This window comes from Vanellus vanellus, assembly GCF_965231255.1.
Source record: "Vanellus vanellus genome assembly, chromosome: 11".
Classification (NCBI taxonomy): domain Eukaryota; kingdom Metazoa; phylum Chordata; class Aves; order Charadriiformes; family Charadriidae; genus Vanellus; species Vanellus vanellus.
In genome coordinates this window covers 1,480,074-1,494,021 of record NC_138916.1, presented here as the reverse complement: position 1 = coordinate 1,494,021, position 13,948 = coordinate 1,480,074, and the positions used below count along the sequence as shown (strand labels likewise).

Below are 13,948 nucleotides of genomic sequence, written 5' to 3'. Positions count from 1 at the left end.
CTCTGCCCTGTTCCTCAGGCTCTCCTGGGCTGATGGGCCTACCTCTGCCTTGCCCTCTACGTTGTACAGGCTGGGCGCCCTGCTTGGGGGTCTTGTGGGGAGACTGCCCTGTAGTCCAGAGGGAGATGCTGGTTAGGGTTGACTCTTCTGATCCATTTTTGGGTAGCACAGCCCCTCCCCGCTGCCTAGTGGCCCTCTTTTGCCAAGAGCTGCACTGACGCAATAGTGGTTCAGTCCTGTGGCATCCTACTGGTGTCCCCAAAGGTCTCCCTGTGATTGGGGTGACACTCCAATGACCACCGTGAACAGCAGAGAGCTGCTGCAACCTTTCAGCTTGCCATCACTTGGCTGTTGTGGAAGACTTGCTTGACGTTGGGCTTGCCATGGCTTGGGTTTTGTGGAAGACTTGCTTGGCATCAGGCTGTGGAGATGCCAGGCGTGCTCCATGGGGCTGTGGCATGCCCAGCAGTGTGCTGCCCCAAATCAGGTTGACTTGAGGAGAGATTCATGGGTTTCTGTGGATGTGTCCTGGCTCTGGGCAGAGGAGGCATAGGACTGAAAAGTGCCCAGGAATCGCCTTGTGGTGGGGTGAAGCAGAGACAGATCTACTTGCTTAAGGACCTGAGGTGAAAACACGCCTCATGAGGGCCCTGCATCCAAACCGATGTCTTCTGCTCAGGGCAGAAAGTGGCAGAAGTGTGTCTCGCCTCCATGTCTCCTGCCAGGAGAACAAATGCCTGGGTGCGGGCAGGAGGAACTGGTCTGCAGCAGGTTTTCCTGGTGTGAGCTGTCCTGGTGGGTAAGGTCCATGGTTCCAGCTGATGGTGAAAGGTGTCTGCAGGTCCCTCAACATCAGAGGGTGGCAGATGTGCTGCTGGGTCTCTGGAGCCAGGGGCTTAGCACAGCAGGCTGGGTAGTAGAAGGATGGATGTGAGCGTCCTTCATCATGTTGGCTGTGATACTTGTGCGTGTCTCCCCTAGCTTAGGAGAGCTTTCGGCAAGGTGGAAGGCTGTGACGGTATCCTGAGGACGCTCAACCAGCATCTCTTTGACCTGGGGATCTGCCCTATTGGGACAGTAATCTCTTGGGAGTTGAGGCACTGGCCTCCTCAGATGTTTCAACAGCTTTGAACTCCTGCTGTGGTCCATGGGTGCCATCCTTCCCATGAGATCCTATGGAGATGCCCCAGAGGGGCCAGGACTCGATAGCGGGGAGCAGGGGGGGAGTCTCCATGGCAAAGCCGCACTGGCAGTGCTTCCTCCGCTGGGGCAGCAGACTATTCTTGGGTGCTGCCCCGTTGTGCCTGGACTTATCGGTGCTCATGTGCTTCCTGCTGCCTCGGGCAGGGGCTGGTGCCTCTCCCTCCAATGCCTTCCTGCCCTGACCGCAGGGGTGGCTGAGGTCCGTTGATGTCCCCCCTGCCTGACACGGGGAGGGCAGAGAAGAGCGGTGCTGACTCAGCTATAAGCAGTGTCACGTGTGAAACACCCTGGCTTTGGGGACAAAATACTTGGATCTTGCCTGCGGTCAGCCTGCCTTCCTCCCCACCGGGGGAGCAGGATGTTGGTCCTTGGGTGCCTTTGGTGCAAGAGGCTGATTTGGGAGGGAAATGCCCTGCTTCAAGTGCTGGGGGAGGTCCAAGACCCTCTTTTCCCCTCTAGGGAGGGGTGAACATCTTTCTGGTATAGGGGAGGATGCCCTGTGGCTGCTCAGGGCTTCCTGGCTGGAGCATCTCCTGGTCTGATCCTGCACTGGGGCTTGGTCCTGTCCTGTCTGCTGGCCCCAGGAGCTGCCTGAGGACCTCGGAGGGGAATGGTGGTGGAGGGGAAACTGAGGCACGGAGCAGTGAAGGAGCCTGTTGGCAAGCCGTTCCCCTCGAGAGACACTCTCCGTGACGTTGAGGCTGCCCTGCTCTCCTGCCGAGCCGTCCCTCGCACAGCCCAGCCGTCCTCTCTCCTCCGGTTTTCCCCTCCCACGTATTTCCTGGGAGTTTGATGTGCTCGAGGAGCAAAACTGCCCGGGCCTGTGTCCACCCGGCGCGGTGACAGGAACCCTGCAGCCCCGTGTCCCACCCGGGGCAGCGACACGAGGGTCCTGTCCCGTTTCTCAGCCCCGCGGCGGCGCTCCCCAGCTCATCCCTCCCGGCAGCCCCGTTTTGCGAGCTGGCCTCCCCGCCTCTCGCTGCCATGCCTTATAAGTCCCGGCTTTCGGGGCAGCCTGCGGCCTTGCCGCATTCCAGTGGCCTCGCGTCAAGTGGCCCTAGGCCGCATGGTGGTGGCCAGGGCTGGGGCTCCACATCCTGCCCCCCCCCCCCCCCCCGCCTTCTGCGGCTCTGCTGGTGGCCCCGGATGCCTGAGAGGCACCCCGTTGGTATGTTCTCCCATGGGAAGAGATGTAGCCCCTGTGCCTGAGCTGCTGGAACCTCAAGGGTGGGTTCCTGGAGCGGGGACTGCCTTTGGGATGCCGTGGCAGAGCTTGTCCCTGTCCCCAGCAGGGTGGCGCAGGGCTCCCTTCAGCTGGTGGCGCAGGGAGAAGGCTCGGTGGACTTATTGGTACGAATGAGCAGGAGATAGCTACGTGACACTGTCTCCTGGAGACAAGCTGGTGGTGGGGAGACCACCTGGAGAAGGGGGGTGTCCAGTGTCATGGTGTGGGTGAGGCACTCAAGGATGTTCCTGCTGTAGCTGTCCTCTGGTGTCTCCTAACCACTGGTGGTAAAGGCTTGCGTGCTACAGGTGCTGGGAGCGCGGCCCCGGGATGTGGCCAGTTTTGGGGGGGCTGAAGTGGCCACGGCTGTGCAAAAGCAGGGGGTGGGTAATGCAGCTCTTCTGGGAGGATTTGGAGCTGTCTCTTAACAAAAGCCCCGCACTGGAGACCTACCAGAGCAGCCTCGCTGGAGGTGGGTGCTTACGTCAGATGAAATAAATGTTAGATGCAAAGGCACGACTTGACCCTTGCTGGGCTGCAGGGCAGTGTCTCGCTCCACTTGGGACTCCCTTGCAGGAGCTCTTACAGAAAAGCCGACGTGGCCAGGAGATGTGGATGGTGTAAGACCGGTCCGTGCCGACCTCCTGGCAGTGCTGGAGCTGTGGTAGGAAGAGGCAGGTGATGCTGCTTGGTGTCTTTAAAGCCTTGGTGCGAAGTACCTGGTGGTGCTTGCAGTAGGTCTGTGTCTCTTCTGGGAGACGCAGCAGTGTAAGGACTGCTTTAGAGCCTCCCAGGACTTGAGCACTAAATGGGTTTGTCCTTGTCCCTCCCTCCCTCCTGCGTGGGAAGCTATGCTGAGATCCTCCCTCCCTAAGAGATGGCCTAGATGGTCTTGTCCCTCCTGGCACAAATCCTGTTTTCCATGGCTCCCCGCCATCTCTGCCGGGTGTTTGGACTGGGGACATCCCCGGAGGGGGCAGGGATGGGGAAGGGAAAGCGTCTTCTGCAGCGCCTCCAGCAGCGTGACCTCGCTGGGCTGTCCGAGGCAAGAGCTGCTCCCTGCCCAACTGCCCCGCTTCCCTCCCTGCGTGCGCGTCTCGTTAAGATCAGTCCGTCCTGGGTGAGACGGGGTTGCTCTCACCTGGTATCTCCATCTCCATGGCCAGTAGCAGAGTCTCAGAGCGAGCATAAGAACGAGGTATTCCTGAAGATCTGCTGCTGCGGTATCTTCTCCAAGCTCCTGCTGAACACGCGGTTTGGCTCAGGCAGTTCCTGATCTAGCCCTGGATGGAGATATATATATATATATAAATTTTTTTTTTTGTCCTGTAGCTTTTCCAGCTGCTCTGTGGGGGAGGCTGAGTATCTCCATGGAACCGGTGTTTGGTGGCGGGGAGCTGAAGCAGGGCAAATATATTTAAGCAGAAGCCTACCCTGCCTTGGCCTGTCGAGTGCAAGGGCTGGAAGCCTGGATTCATCAGCCCTGGGTGGTCCTAAGTGGCTTCTCAAAGCCTGCAGGACTTGGGCTGCAACAGGGTGACTGGAGAGTCCCAGTTCGCTTAATCCACTGGAAGATGCTTGTCCAGACCCTGTTGTCTTCATCTACAGTTCCCTCTTTTTTTGGGAGTAGGGGGAGGAGGAGGCTGGACCAGGGCTGCCCACAGTGTACAAGATGCTCAGACTGGCGAGTTGCCTCCTGCTTTTCTCCTGTGGGATAACCCAGATCTCCTTTGCTTTCTGATTGCTGCTGATCCCATGTTTGCACCTGGTCTCGGAAGCAATCTCCCTCTGTCCCTCGACTGTGTCGCTCAGCTCTCTCTCGCCAGCCTCACCCTCCCTTCCCTGAACAATTTGGTTTCGCTTTCCCTGTACCCTTTTCTACATCATTTATGGATGTGCTGATCTGCAGAGATCTCTGAGAACCAACCACTCCGTCTCATCGCTTCTAAACAAGCTCTTCTGAGCAGGGACCTTCCTCAGTCGATCTTGAGACCCTTGGGGAAACCTTGTTTGAAGGCATTTGGGACTGCCCTGGCAATGCCAGCCCTTGGCAAGTGCTGTGGGTGAGCTGGGGTCCCCTTTCCAGTGCCGTGTATGGGGACAGACTGGACCTGGAGGCTGAGGGAAGATTTTTGGCCCGTGAGAGAATGTCTCTTGCTCCCGTCCTTGGCAACAACTTATGGGGCTGACATTAGGAGCTTATTACCTCCGACAAAGAGCTTTCGTAGGCGCCTGTGTTGCTCTGTTCAGGCTGTCGTAAGGGCTCCGAGTAGCTGACTTCCCCTTCCCTGAGCAACCCTGCGTCTTCCATTCTGTCACGCCTGTCGCAAGGACTTACCGAGCAACACATCACGGGACCATTTAGAGACCCAGAAGGGATGCAGATTTCTATCTGCTTGGAAGAAACATCCATTCTGGGGTCTGAGCACACTTAGATCCTGAAATATTGAGAAGGGATGGTGCTCTCACATGGCTGAGGCACATGTGTGCCATCACGCTCTGCACAGTCCTCCCCTGCAAGAGATGGCCATGCGTCTTCTGGGAATGCATGGCAGGCACTCCGTGTAGCTCCGTGCTGAAGCGCAAGCACCAAAGTCTTCAAGGCAGCCAGCAAGCTGAGAGACAGTGGCATTGCCCGCTCTGTCTGGGCATGAGGTGGCCCTGGAGTGATGCACCAAAGCATCAAACAGGCTGTGCTGGGTGGGGAGATTGTAGGACTGAGCCTTGCCGTGGGAAGTGTTTCTGGAGTGCTCCACGCTGCATCCACCTTCCCTAGACCGGGCAAAGCAAAAGCTGGGGAGGTGCGGTGGGACCACCCATACTTGAGGGCTCAGTGGAGGGGACGGGTGAGATGCCAGTGTTGGAAGAAAGGATGCTCAGTGGTTGTATTCTGCAGCAGTCTTGAGAGATGTCAGGCTGGAGGATGGCTCTGTGTGCTAATTGGGGGGTGGTAGCAGCACGCCGGGGTGTTCACCGGGTGGTGGCAGCCCTTAGTCTCAATGCGCATGGAGTGCAAGAGGGGCAGAGCGCCCCAAGACTTTCATGATTGCTGTCCATCCTGGATGGGTTAAGCTGCCCCTGAGCTGCTGTGAAGGGTATTTCTCTGCCCTGTCTTGGGCACGGGAGCTCAAGGAGGTGTGTGTCTTCTCCTGTAAACGGGAGAAGCTTCCCTGCTTGGAGGACTCTGAATCTGGCTGCCCCCAAAGTGTTGCAGGTTGCGGAGGCTCTGCTCTGTGCTCCTGTGCCTTCATGTGGCTGCTGTCTCCAGCCCAGGAGCAGGGCAAGTGTGCGCCACTCGCTTTGGTGGCAACTGAGGCTTAACGAGGTGTCAGATAGAACCCGCTTAGTCTGGGGTAGAGGAAATGGCTGAGCAGAAACTAAAATGTGGGGAGCAGAGTGCTTCTGCCCTGCAAATGTAACGGGGTCACCCCAGACTGGAAGCAGGCCAGGAGGTGGGCTCTTGGCTTAGGGCTCCCGGTCCTGCTGCGTGTTTTGCAGCTCAGAAGCGTCTGGTGCTGTTTGGTGCTATTCTGAGCATTTGGGCATCAGTGCTGTCCCATGACCTTCTCGTGGCTCGTTTGGGACGGGCTCGCTGGGTGGCATCCCCGTGCAATGAAAAGTGAGGAACGCAGAGCTCCATCTCATTCCCCATCGTCCTCTGGCTTCCCTTGCCTAGCTGTCAGTACTGGCCCAGCTGTGCTTGCGGTCTCCTGGTCCTTGTTAATGATGACTAGTGTCTTGGTGACCTCCGTTGTGCACAACTTCCCTTTCCAGCTCCGTGCTGATTTATAAGAAGGCTTGGCATCTCCGTCGTGCTGCTTCCTATGGAAATGGGCTGCTGGCTGATGCCTCCCAGTGCGGGGAGAAGGTGGCCGCGATGGTCTGACTGTTGAGCAGAGTTGTCCCAGGCCATGACCTTTCACCACTGTTTCTTCTTCCTGGCTATTCGCTTGAACTATTATAGATAATTTCAACAGATTATCTCTTGAAATCATCCTCTGGTACTCTGTTTTTGCTTATACATGCTTGGACTTGGTACGTGACTTCTGCAGCTTGGAAAGGGCAGCAGCCTACATGGACTTGGTGCTGCACAGCTGGCTTTTGGCTGGGTGCAGGAGAACAAGCACTGGAAAGAGCTGGTTTGGGGGCACCTTCTGAAGGGTCTGATGCGTAGTGGTGAAGGAGCTGGGACGGACCCAAAAATCCTCCTCCCAGTGATGTTCTGGGGCTTTTGCAGAAGTCAAAAGATGAGTGTATAGCAGTGAGGTATTTTTCAAAGTTGAGGGCTGCCTTTGAGTCAGGGGCTGAAGTAAAGAGCCAGGATAGGCTAAGGAAAAGAGATCTAGTGTGTGAGCTCTAGAAATAGCTAGAGAGACAGCTGGGGTTTGTGCTGGTCTTTTCTGGACCTTTGATAGTGTCAAACTGTGTTAGTGCTTTTGGTGGTGTATGGCCTATGGTGTATGGTCTAGAGCAGTATCCTCAAGTTTTAGTCACCAAAGTCAGACTGTGGGGCTGGTGTCCATGCCCTAATCAAACCAGACTATTCTGCTAGAGACTGTATTTTTTGTAAATGTCTAAATCCTTTGTGGCAGGGAGAAAAGGACTTGGGTGTATTTTATCCTGGATAATGCCCCTCTAATGTAGGGAAGGGTTAGCGCCTGCAAGGCCACCTTTGGTGCGAGGTGTTCTGCTCTTATTGCACCTAGCTTCTGAACTGTGCTCTGTACTCCTGCTTTGGTACTAAGCACTCCTTTCAGTAGACCTTGTTGACCTCTGTCCTAGGTACGGACGCTGTTTGTCAGTGGTCTTCCTGTGGATATCAAGCCCAGAGAGCTCTACCTACTCTTCCGACCATTCAAGGTAAGGTGGTCTTCAGACTTTGGTAGGAAAGATGCTGGCTTGTGGCCACCCTTGCAGCAAAGATCTCTGTCAGAAGGAAGTAAGGATGAAGTGGGAAGGCAGGCATTCTGTAAAAGCTTGAGGAACCTAGTATGAAACCAGAATGGTATCCCATGGCTTGTGCTCAGATGGGTAACCCCTGGGGCCTGTTGAAATCATGCTGTCTCCAAGCTTGGATGACGGCTGCTAGGTCAGCCCTGTAGCCCAGCTGGACCAGCCCTTCCTCGAGGGCGTGTCCTGATCCCCTAACTGTCCATTCTTTACTAGATCACCACATGGGCACTCCTTGGGCCAACAAGGGAACCCCACTTCCCCCTCTTCCAGCACAGGGTGCTCTAGGCTCTCCAGGCACCAGTCAGGCAGGGTGATCATCTCAGTAGCCTGATGAAGAGCTAAAAAATAGGATTTCTTCCCAAAGGGCTAGCTGAGATACCTGTTCTGCCCTTAGACTAATCTCTGTCGTCTTTTTTGGGGGGGAAAGAAGAGATGTGTTAATGTACCTACTGCTGCAGACCCCACCTTGTGGAGGGTTTGGTGCTGCAGTAACTCCTGGAGCTTTCACGTCATGTCTTGGTTGTCGCTCAGCTCCTTTGGGAACCTGATGTTGACTTGCTTTCTTCCCTTCTCCAGGGTTATGAAGGGTCACTGATCAAGCTAACTTCAAAGCAGGTACCTCCTTCTTCCAGTGCTTGGGTATTTTTGGCTTTTGCTAGAAAACCAGACCTGCTGGGAGGGAAGAGGAGGGGAGGGGGGGACAGAAACCATTTCACTGTGTAAAGCATCATCTGTTCAGCACCATGTATGTAGCTGGGTTCTGCTCGCACTCACCACCATGGTGGTCCCAAGCTCTAGGCATGTGCCAAATGGCTCCGTATCTTCTGTTGCTGCCCACACCACGTGGGCTGGGGGAGAGCTGGTGCTTCAGCCTCAAACCCTGTGCTGCTAGAAACCTTCCCCAGACCCATCCTAATCAAGGCAGTGGTTCCCCTTGTGGACAAGGGGTACCCTTGCTGGGGGCTACCAGGGTGAGCAGTGCCCCCACCTGTAGGAATACCAAAGCTTTTTGGTGCGGTGGGAGCAGATGTGGAGCAGGAATCTTGGGATGATGTCTTCAAGCTCTGCTTGAAGGCCCTCTGCAGCTTTAGATGGCCTTTTCTGCTTGCTGTAAACTGTCTGGGGTAGAGAGGGTGGCAGGGGCAGTCTGAGGAGCTGGGAGAGGCTTCCAAACTGAAATCGGCATTATTTCTTTTAGCCAGTTGGTTTTGTGACCTTTGACAGCCGGGCTGGTGCTGAAGCAGCGAAGAACGCCTTGAACGTGAGTACCCGATGGGCCGGGAGAAGGGGAGGCTTCCAGGGAAGGCTGAGGGCCATGAGGGTGTGGAGAAAGAACAGCTACTACTTGTCTGGAGCGGGCATGCACAGGATCCAGACTGTGAATCCTGTTTCTTATCCATTAAGTGGTCCCCCCTGTAGGAGTAAGAGTTGGGGACTAAGAGGACTTCCTTGTTCATTAGCCATGTGTGTTGAGGTGCGGCCAGAACTACCTTCAAGGAGCTTTTCCTCCTGCTGTCTGGTCCGAGTGCCGAGGTGGGGGCTCATCCTAGCCTGACTGCTTGACTTGACCTTGGCTTGGAGTACCTGGAGCAGGCAGGTCTTCTCTGGGGAGCCAACCCGTAGGAAACATATGAGAAGAGAGGTATTGGGGACATAAGTAGTTCCCAGGCATATACAGGCATGGGGTGATTACCCACTTGACACCCTGTAATGGTTTAATGAGGCACGTGAAGCTCAACTTCTGTTTAGCATCAGCTTTTTGAGGCTCGAGGTCGAGCTCACCAGGGTACACGGGTAGTGAAGCAGGCTCATGGCAAACCTGGTCTATCACGTGGCTGTCTTGCTTGGTGCAAGTGGCCTCGTTAAAGCCTTACTTTACTAAATGAAAAGTGCGTGGCAGTTCAGCAGAGCAGGTTCTTCTCCTGGAAGGTAGGAGGTAGAAGGTACTTCCTTCAGAAAGGAAGGAAACCAGCCTTCCCACGCTGCTGTTCCCATGGAAGTATACGAGGCAGGGCAGAAGCTGTCTGGTACAGGCTCTTAGCATATTCACGGCACTTCAAACCGCTGGAGCTCAAGAAAAAGGTGTGAGGATGGTTAATGTGGCAGGCACAGCCCAAAACTATCTCCGTCCCATGTGGTCCTGCAAAAGTTAGTGGGATCTAGACAGCAAGACACGCTGATCTGGTTCTGCCCTGCTGCAGACCTTGCCGTGGGCACTGGGGCAAGTGCTAGTCTCACTGCCCAGGCTGGCAGCACAGGTAGGAGCTCCAGTAGAGATGGGGTTATCCCAGCTCCAGCAGACAGCTTTTGCCTGACCAGCGTTGGTAGCCATCACTGCCATGCTGGCTGGAGAACTGCACATAAGGAGAAAAGCTGTGTCCCTCACGTTGGAAGCAGTGGTCTAAGGGCATCTGAACATAGGAGTACAAGCGTGGGGGCTTGACTGTTGCAGTGAGGTGACAAAAAAAACCCAACCTGGGCTATGTGACTGCAGTGTGATGGCCTTGGTTCCCCGGTTGGGCTTTGCTCCATGAATAGACACGACCTGTGCTTAGACTGAAAACCTCACCTCTGAGAGATTCCTGTGCTTTCTTCTGTGACAGGGCATCCGCTTCGACCCAGAGAACCCCCAGACCTTGCGGTTAGAGTTTGCTAAGGCCAACACAAAGATGGCCAAGAGCAAGCTGATGGCCACACCAAACCCCACCAATATCCACCCTGCTTTGGGCGCGCACTTCATTGCACGGGACCCCTGTGAGTATGCTGGGGAGGGACTTTGAGGTCACGGCTGGCCCAACCTGGGAGATGCCCAACCCTGGGAACGCTGCCAGGGTGGAAAGAAAACCATACCTGCATATGCCCTGGCTGAAACCTGCCTGGTGTGGGAAGGCCAGCGTGTTAGGGTCGCAGGAGAAAAACACGTGTCCGGTAAGGCTTCTGGCTGGCGCTAGAAGCGTTGGGAGAGCAGAGCTGGTTTTGGTCGCTCAAGTGATACCATAACTCCTTTAAACCACCTGTAGGTGTGAAGCAGAAAGGATGAATCCTGTGCCACGCACCCTCAGCATAGCCTGGTGGGGCGAGCAGCCCTGCTGAGGCTTCTTGGGCAGCCTGTGATGTGGTGCTGAGAGCCCCGTCTTCTGTCCTACCATCTTGTGGCACCAGCCCTGTGTCACGTGTGTGAACCAGACTGCACAAAGCCCCTGTGGGGCGATGAACAGTGATGGAGCATGTTCCTGGCCTCTCCTGGCAAGGTGTTGGGAGGCCAGAGGAGCCGCTGGTAGCAGAGATGTTGCAGTGGTGCTATATTTAAACCTCGCTGGCAGTGCAGAGCCTTAGTTTGGGGTGGGAAATCCAGAGTCTGTCCCTGAAGCAGGCTGTTGGGGCCAGCTACTGAGATGCTTGTCACCTTGTCTCCTCCCATCTAGATGACCTGACTGGAGCAGCTCTTATTCCAGCGTCGCCAGAAGCATGGGCTCCCTACCCACTCTACACCACGGAGCTCACCCCTGCCATCCCCCATGCCGCCTTCACCTACCCAGCGGCTGCTGCTGCGGCCGCTGCTCTTCACGCTCAGGTGAGCTGCTCCCCGCGTCCCGTGCCAGGAACCGGGCTCTCCTCTCTCTCTCTCTTCTCTCTCTCCCCTGCCCCTGGTGCTCACTCCTCTGGGTCTCTGCTTGGCTGGTTCGACCCTGGCCTCCGCACCTTGGCTCCTGGGGCAAAGCCTCCTCCCGGCTGAAGTGCGTGGGGGCCCTCCCACCTCCCAAGCAAGCCACAGCAGGAGAGGTCTACGTGGCCAAGCGCAGAGGCTGGTCGATGATTTCTGACCCTGCAGGTCCAGCCTGCTTCTCTGCTAGAGGCAGGCAGATGGTGGGGGGTGGGGGGAAGGTCAGGGCTCAATTTCTGGCTGGCTTTGCTGGTCCCCGTGGCCAGAAGACCATGTTGTGGGACCGCTGGGAGGCAATGCCACATGCCAGCAAGTAAAATAGCTACATGACATTCTCCTTGAAGTCACAGTGAAGGCAACAGGCTTGACTCGGTGCTGGAACCCCCTTGGGCCGAGTGACTCAAATGCTTTTGAAGCCAGAGGGGGATGTCCTGCAGAAGATGAGTGATCAGATCCTTGCCAGAGCGAGGAGCTCTGATGGGATGGTGGCGTTCGCCACTGGATGCTGGCTAGAGAGCATCCCTCTGTATGGGTCTGTGGAAACGCTGGTGGTGGTGCAACCACCTGGTGTCCCAGGGTATGCTCGCTGACAGCTGGAGTTGTAGGGATGCCTGTACTGGTGTGAAACTGGAATGTCTTAATGTACTGAGGCCACCAACCCTGCTGAGCATGAAGTCCCTGAAACCATGGACATGCAAAGAGAAGGCCAAACCAGAGAGGTAGCGTCCTAATTCCACGTTAAGGTGCTGGGTTTGGAGCGCTTGTACAGGAGAACCTGGAGCCCCTGTCCCTACCCTGCTTGGTGTTACCAGCCAGCTGTGCTCTGCCTGCTTTGGTCTCTGCTCCTGTAGTAGTGCCATGGTGGACCAGGGCAGTGGGGCTGTGTGCTTAGACCCCAGAGCATTGGGGCATAACCTCTGCTCTCTGCCCCGCCAAGCAGGGCGCTTAGCTCCACTCTTCCATGCTTAAATGGAAAGGAAGAAGAGCTGTGTCCCTTCACCTTGTCCACCTGCCTGATGGTCAGCTCAGTTGGCCCTTTGGCATCCTCTTGCTTCCTGCAAGCATCTTGACTGTAACTGTCCAGCTTCAACCCAAGCTTGTTTCCTAAATGCAATAAAGAGGCACTGGATGGATGCAAGCTCCTGATCTACATAGGCTTGTCCATCCTGCCCCTCACACACTCGCAGGCCTCTTCTGCTTTTGCCCTTCAACTGGTGAGCTAGCATTGGGCTGAAGCTCTTGCAGAGTAGGCAAGGAGTACATAGGGCCCGGGGCAGGACTGGACACTGGCTTGTTCTTCCAAAGGCCTCCAGAGCCAGGCTGCTCTTTCAAGTAGGCTGGTCCTTCACTAGGAGGGTTGTGCTTGCTGGTGTTCTCCAAAAGCTATTGATGATGTCCACGGCTACAGGAGCATCTGAGGGTGCTCTGCTGCTGGGCAGCCCGGGAGAGCAGATGTCTTTCCTTCCCTGCCCCTTGTGTGTAGGGTGGTGGAGCCAAGGGCTGTTGCTAGTTGAATTGCCCCTGGCAGGGAGGACCGCGGAAAAAACCTCTCTGGGTCTGGCTGAGGTGGCAGAGGGAGGTCAAACCACTACTGCAGGTCCTTCAAGGATGATCACCAGTGACATGGGCACCCTGAGTGTAAGGGTTAGACACCAAAACTATATGGTACATGGTGAGGAAGAAAAACTCTGCTCTCCTAAAGTGGAGGGTATCAAGGAGTCCTTCAGCCAGATCTTTTCCTTCTGGGGTCTTAGTTATCGCCCTCCAGTTGGCAAGCTACTTGTTCTAGACAGACAGCTTAGCTTTCAAAGAGGTCTTCTGGTCTGAAGAATGACCCTGAGGCTCCAGGGAGCTCCCTCTTTAGGTAGGACTCCCAACCCAAGGAGGTCCATAAGTGGTGATGTGCCTCGAAGCCTTAGGGAGCCAGTGCAGCCCCTCCAGGCCATGGCCATGGCCGGACCCAGGTCTTTTCTGAAGCAGAGCAGCCGGCGCTGGCCAAGCAGTTACAGCCGCTCCTTGCTGCGTTGTGCTTGAGCCGGCAGTGACCTCGCAGGGAGATGTTCTGGTGCAGTATACGTTACCAATAAAGTTTTATGGGGTTAAACATTACTCGAGCTGGCAGCTCTGAGCTGCCAGATCTCCGGGCTGGAGCCCTCTCCCTTGCAGAGCCGAGGCAGGGTGGAGCAAGCCAGTGAGATGACTTTTGCTCACAAACTGGGCTAAAAGCTGTAACCTTGGTCTTGGTGTGCTGAGCCCTCTGCTCTTGCTGGTAGGGGCTGGTTTGCCTTGCTGGTGGGGTGGTGGACACACGAGTTGTTCTCCAGAACAGCTACAGTTCTTCTGCCTGAGACTAGCGTTGGCTGGAGGATGTTCATGGGGGTGGCCAGAGCTTCAGCAGCTCCGTAGTGTTCAGTCCTGGAGCAGGCATGAAGTTGGAAGCTGTAGCTAAGCTGAGAGCGTGTCGCAAAAGATTTAAACCTGAAGTGTTCATCCTGTCACAGCAATGTGTTCAAGTCGGGTAGTGAGCGGGAGAGGAGGTGGCTGCCCTCTGTGATACACCTGTGCAACCTCCTGAGGAGCTGCCCAGAGGGCTGACAAGAGTGACCAGGGGCAGGAGATGGCGCGAGGCTGGCCTGGCCTTGGCTCACGCCCTGGGAGCTGTTGGTAAGCTGCTCGCAGACAAGACTGATGGTGGCTCCTCCCGGCACTGCCGAGCTGCCATGCCATGGTGATGCTCGCTGCGGGCACCGGGCTGCTGTCGAGGTGACCCTGCACTGCTAGGAGCCTCTACCTGTGGGGACTCCGCTGACTTTAAGACTGTCCCATCTGCCTTCCCTCCCTCCCTCCCACCCTCTCTCAAATCCCTCCTTTGATGTCCCTAGTGAACTCCAGCCATGATGCCA

General features: G+C 56.0%; 1 protein-coding gene across 1 annotated transcript in view; it reads left to right on the top strand.

Moving 5' to 3' along the window:
• The window catches only part of RBPMS2 (RNA binding protein, mRNA processing factor 2), a 30,257-nt gene that overhangs the window by 6,402 nt on the left and 9,907 nt on the right, over positions 1-13,948 (top strand). Inside the window, exons 2-6 of the mRNA XM_082488878.1 lie at positions 7,211-7,288; positions 7,958-7,996; positions 8,580-8,642; positions 9,985-10,135; positions 10,807-10,955. Coding sequence (XP_082345004.1) covers positions 7,211-7,288; positions 7,958-7,996; positions 8,580-8,642; positions 9,985-10,135; positions 10,807-10,955 — 480 coding nt within the window. The remainder of the gene's footprint in view (positions 1-7,210; positions 7,289-7,957; positions 7,997-8,579; positions 8,643-9,984; positions 10,136-10,806; positions 10,956-13,948) is intronic.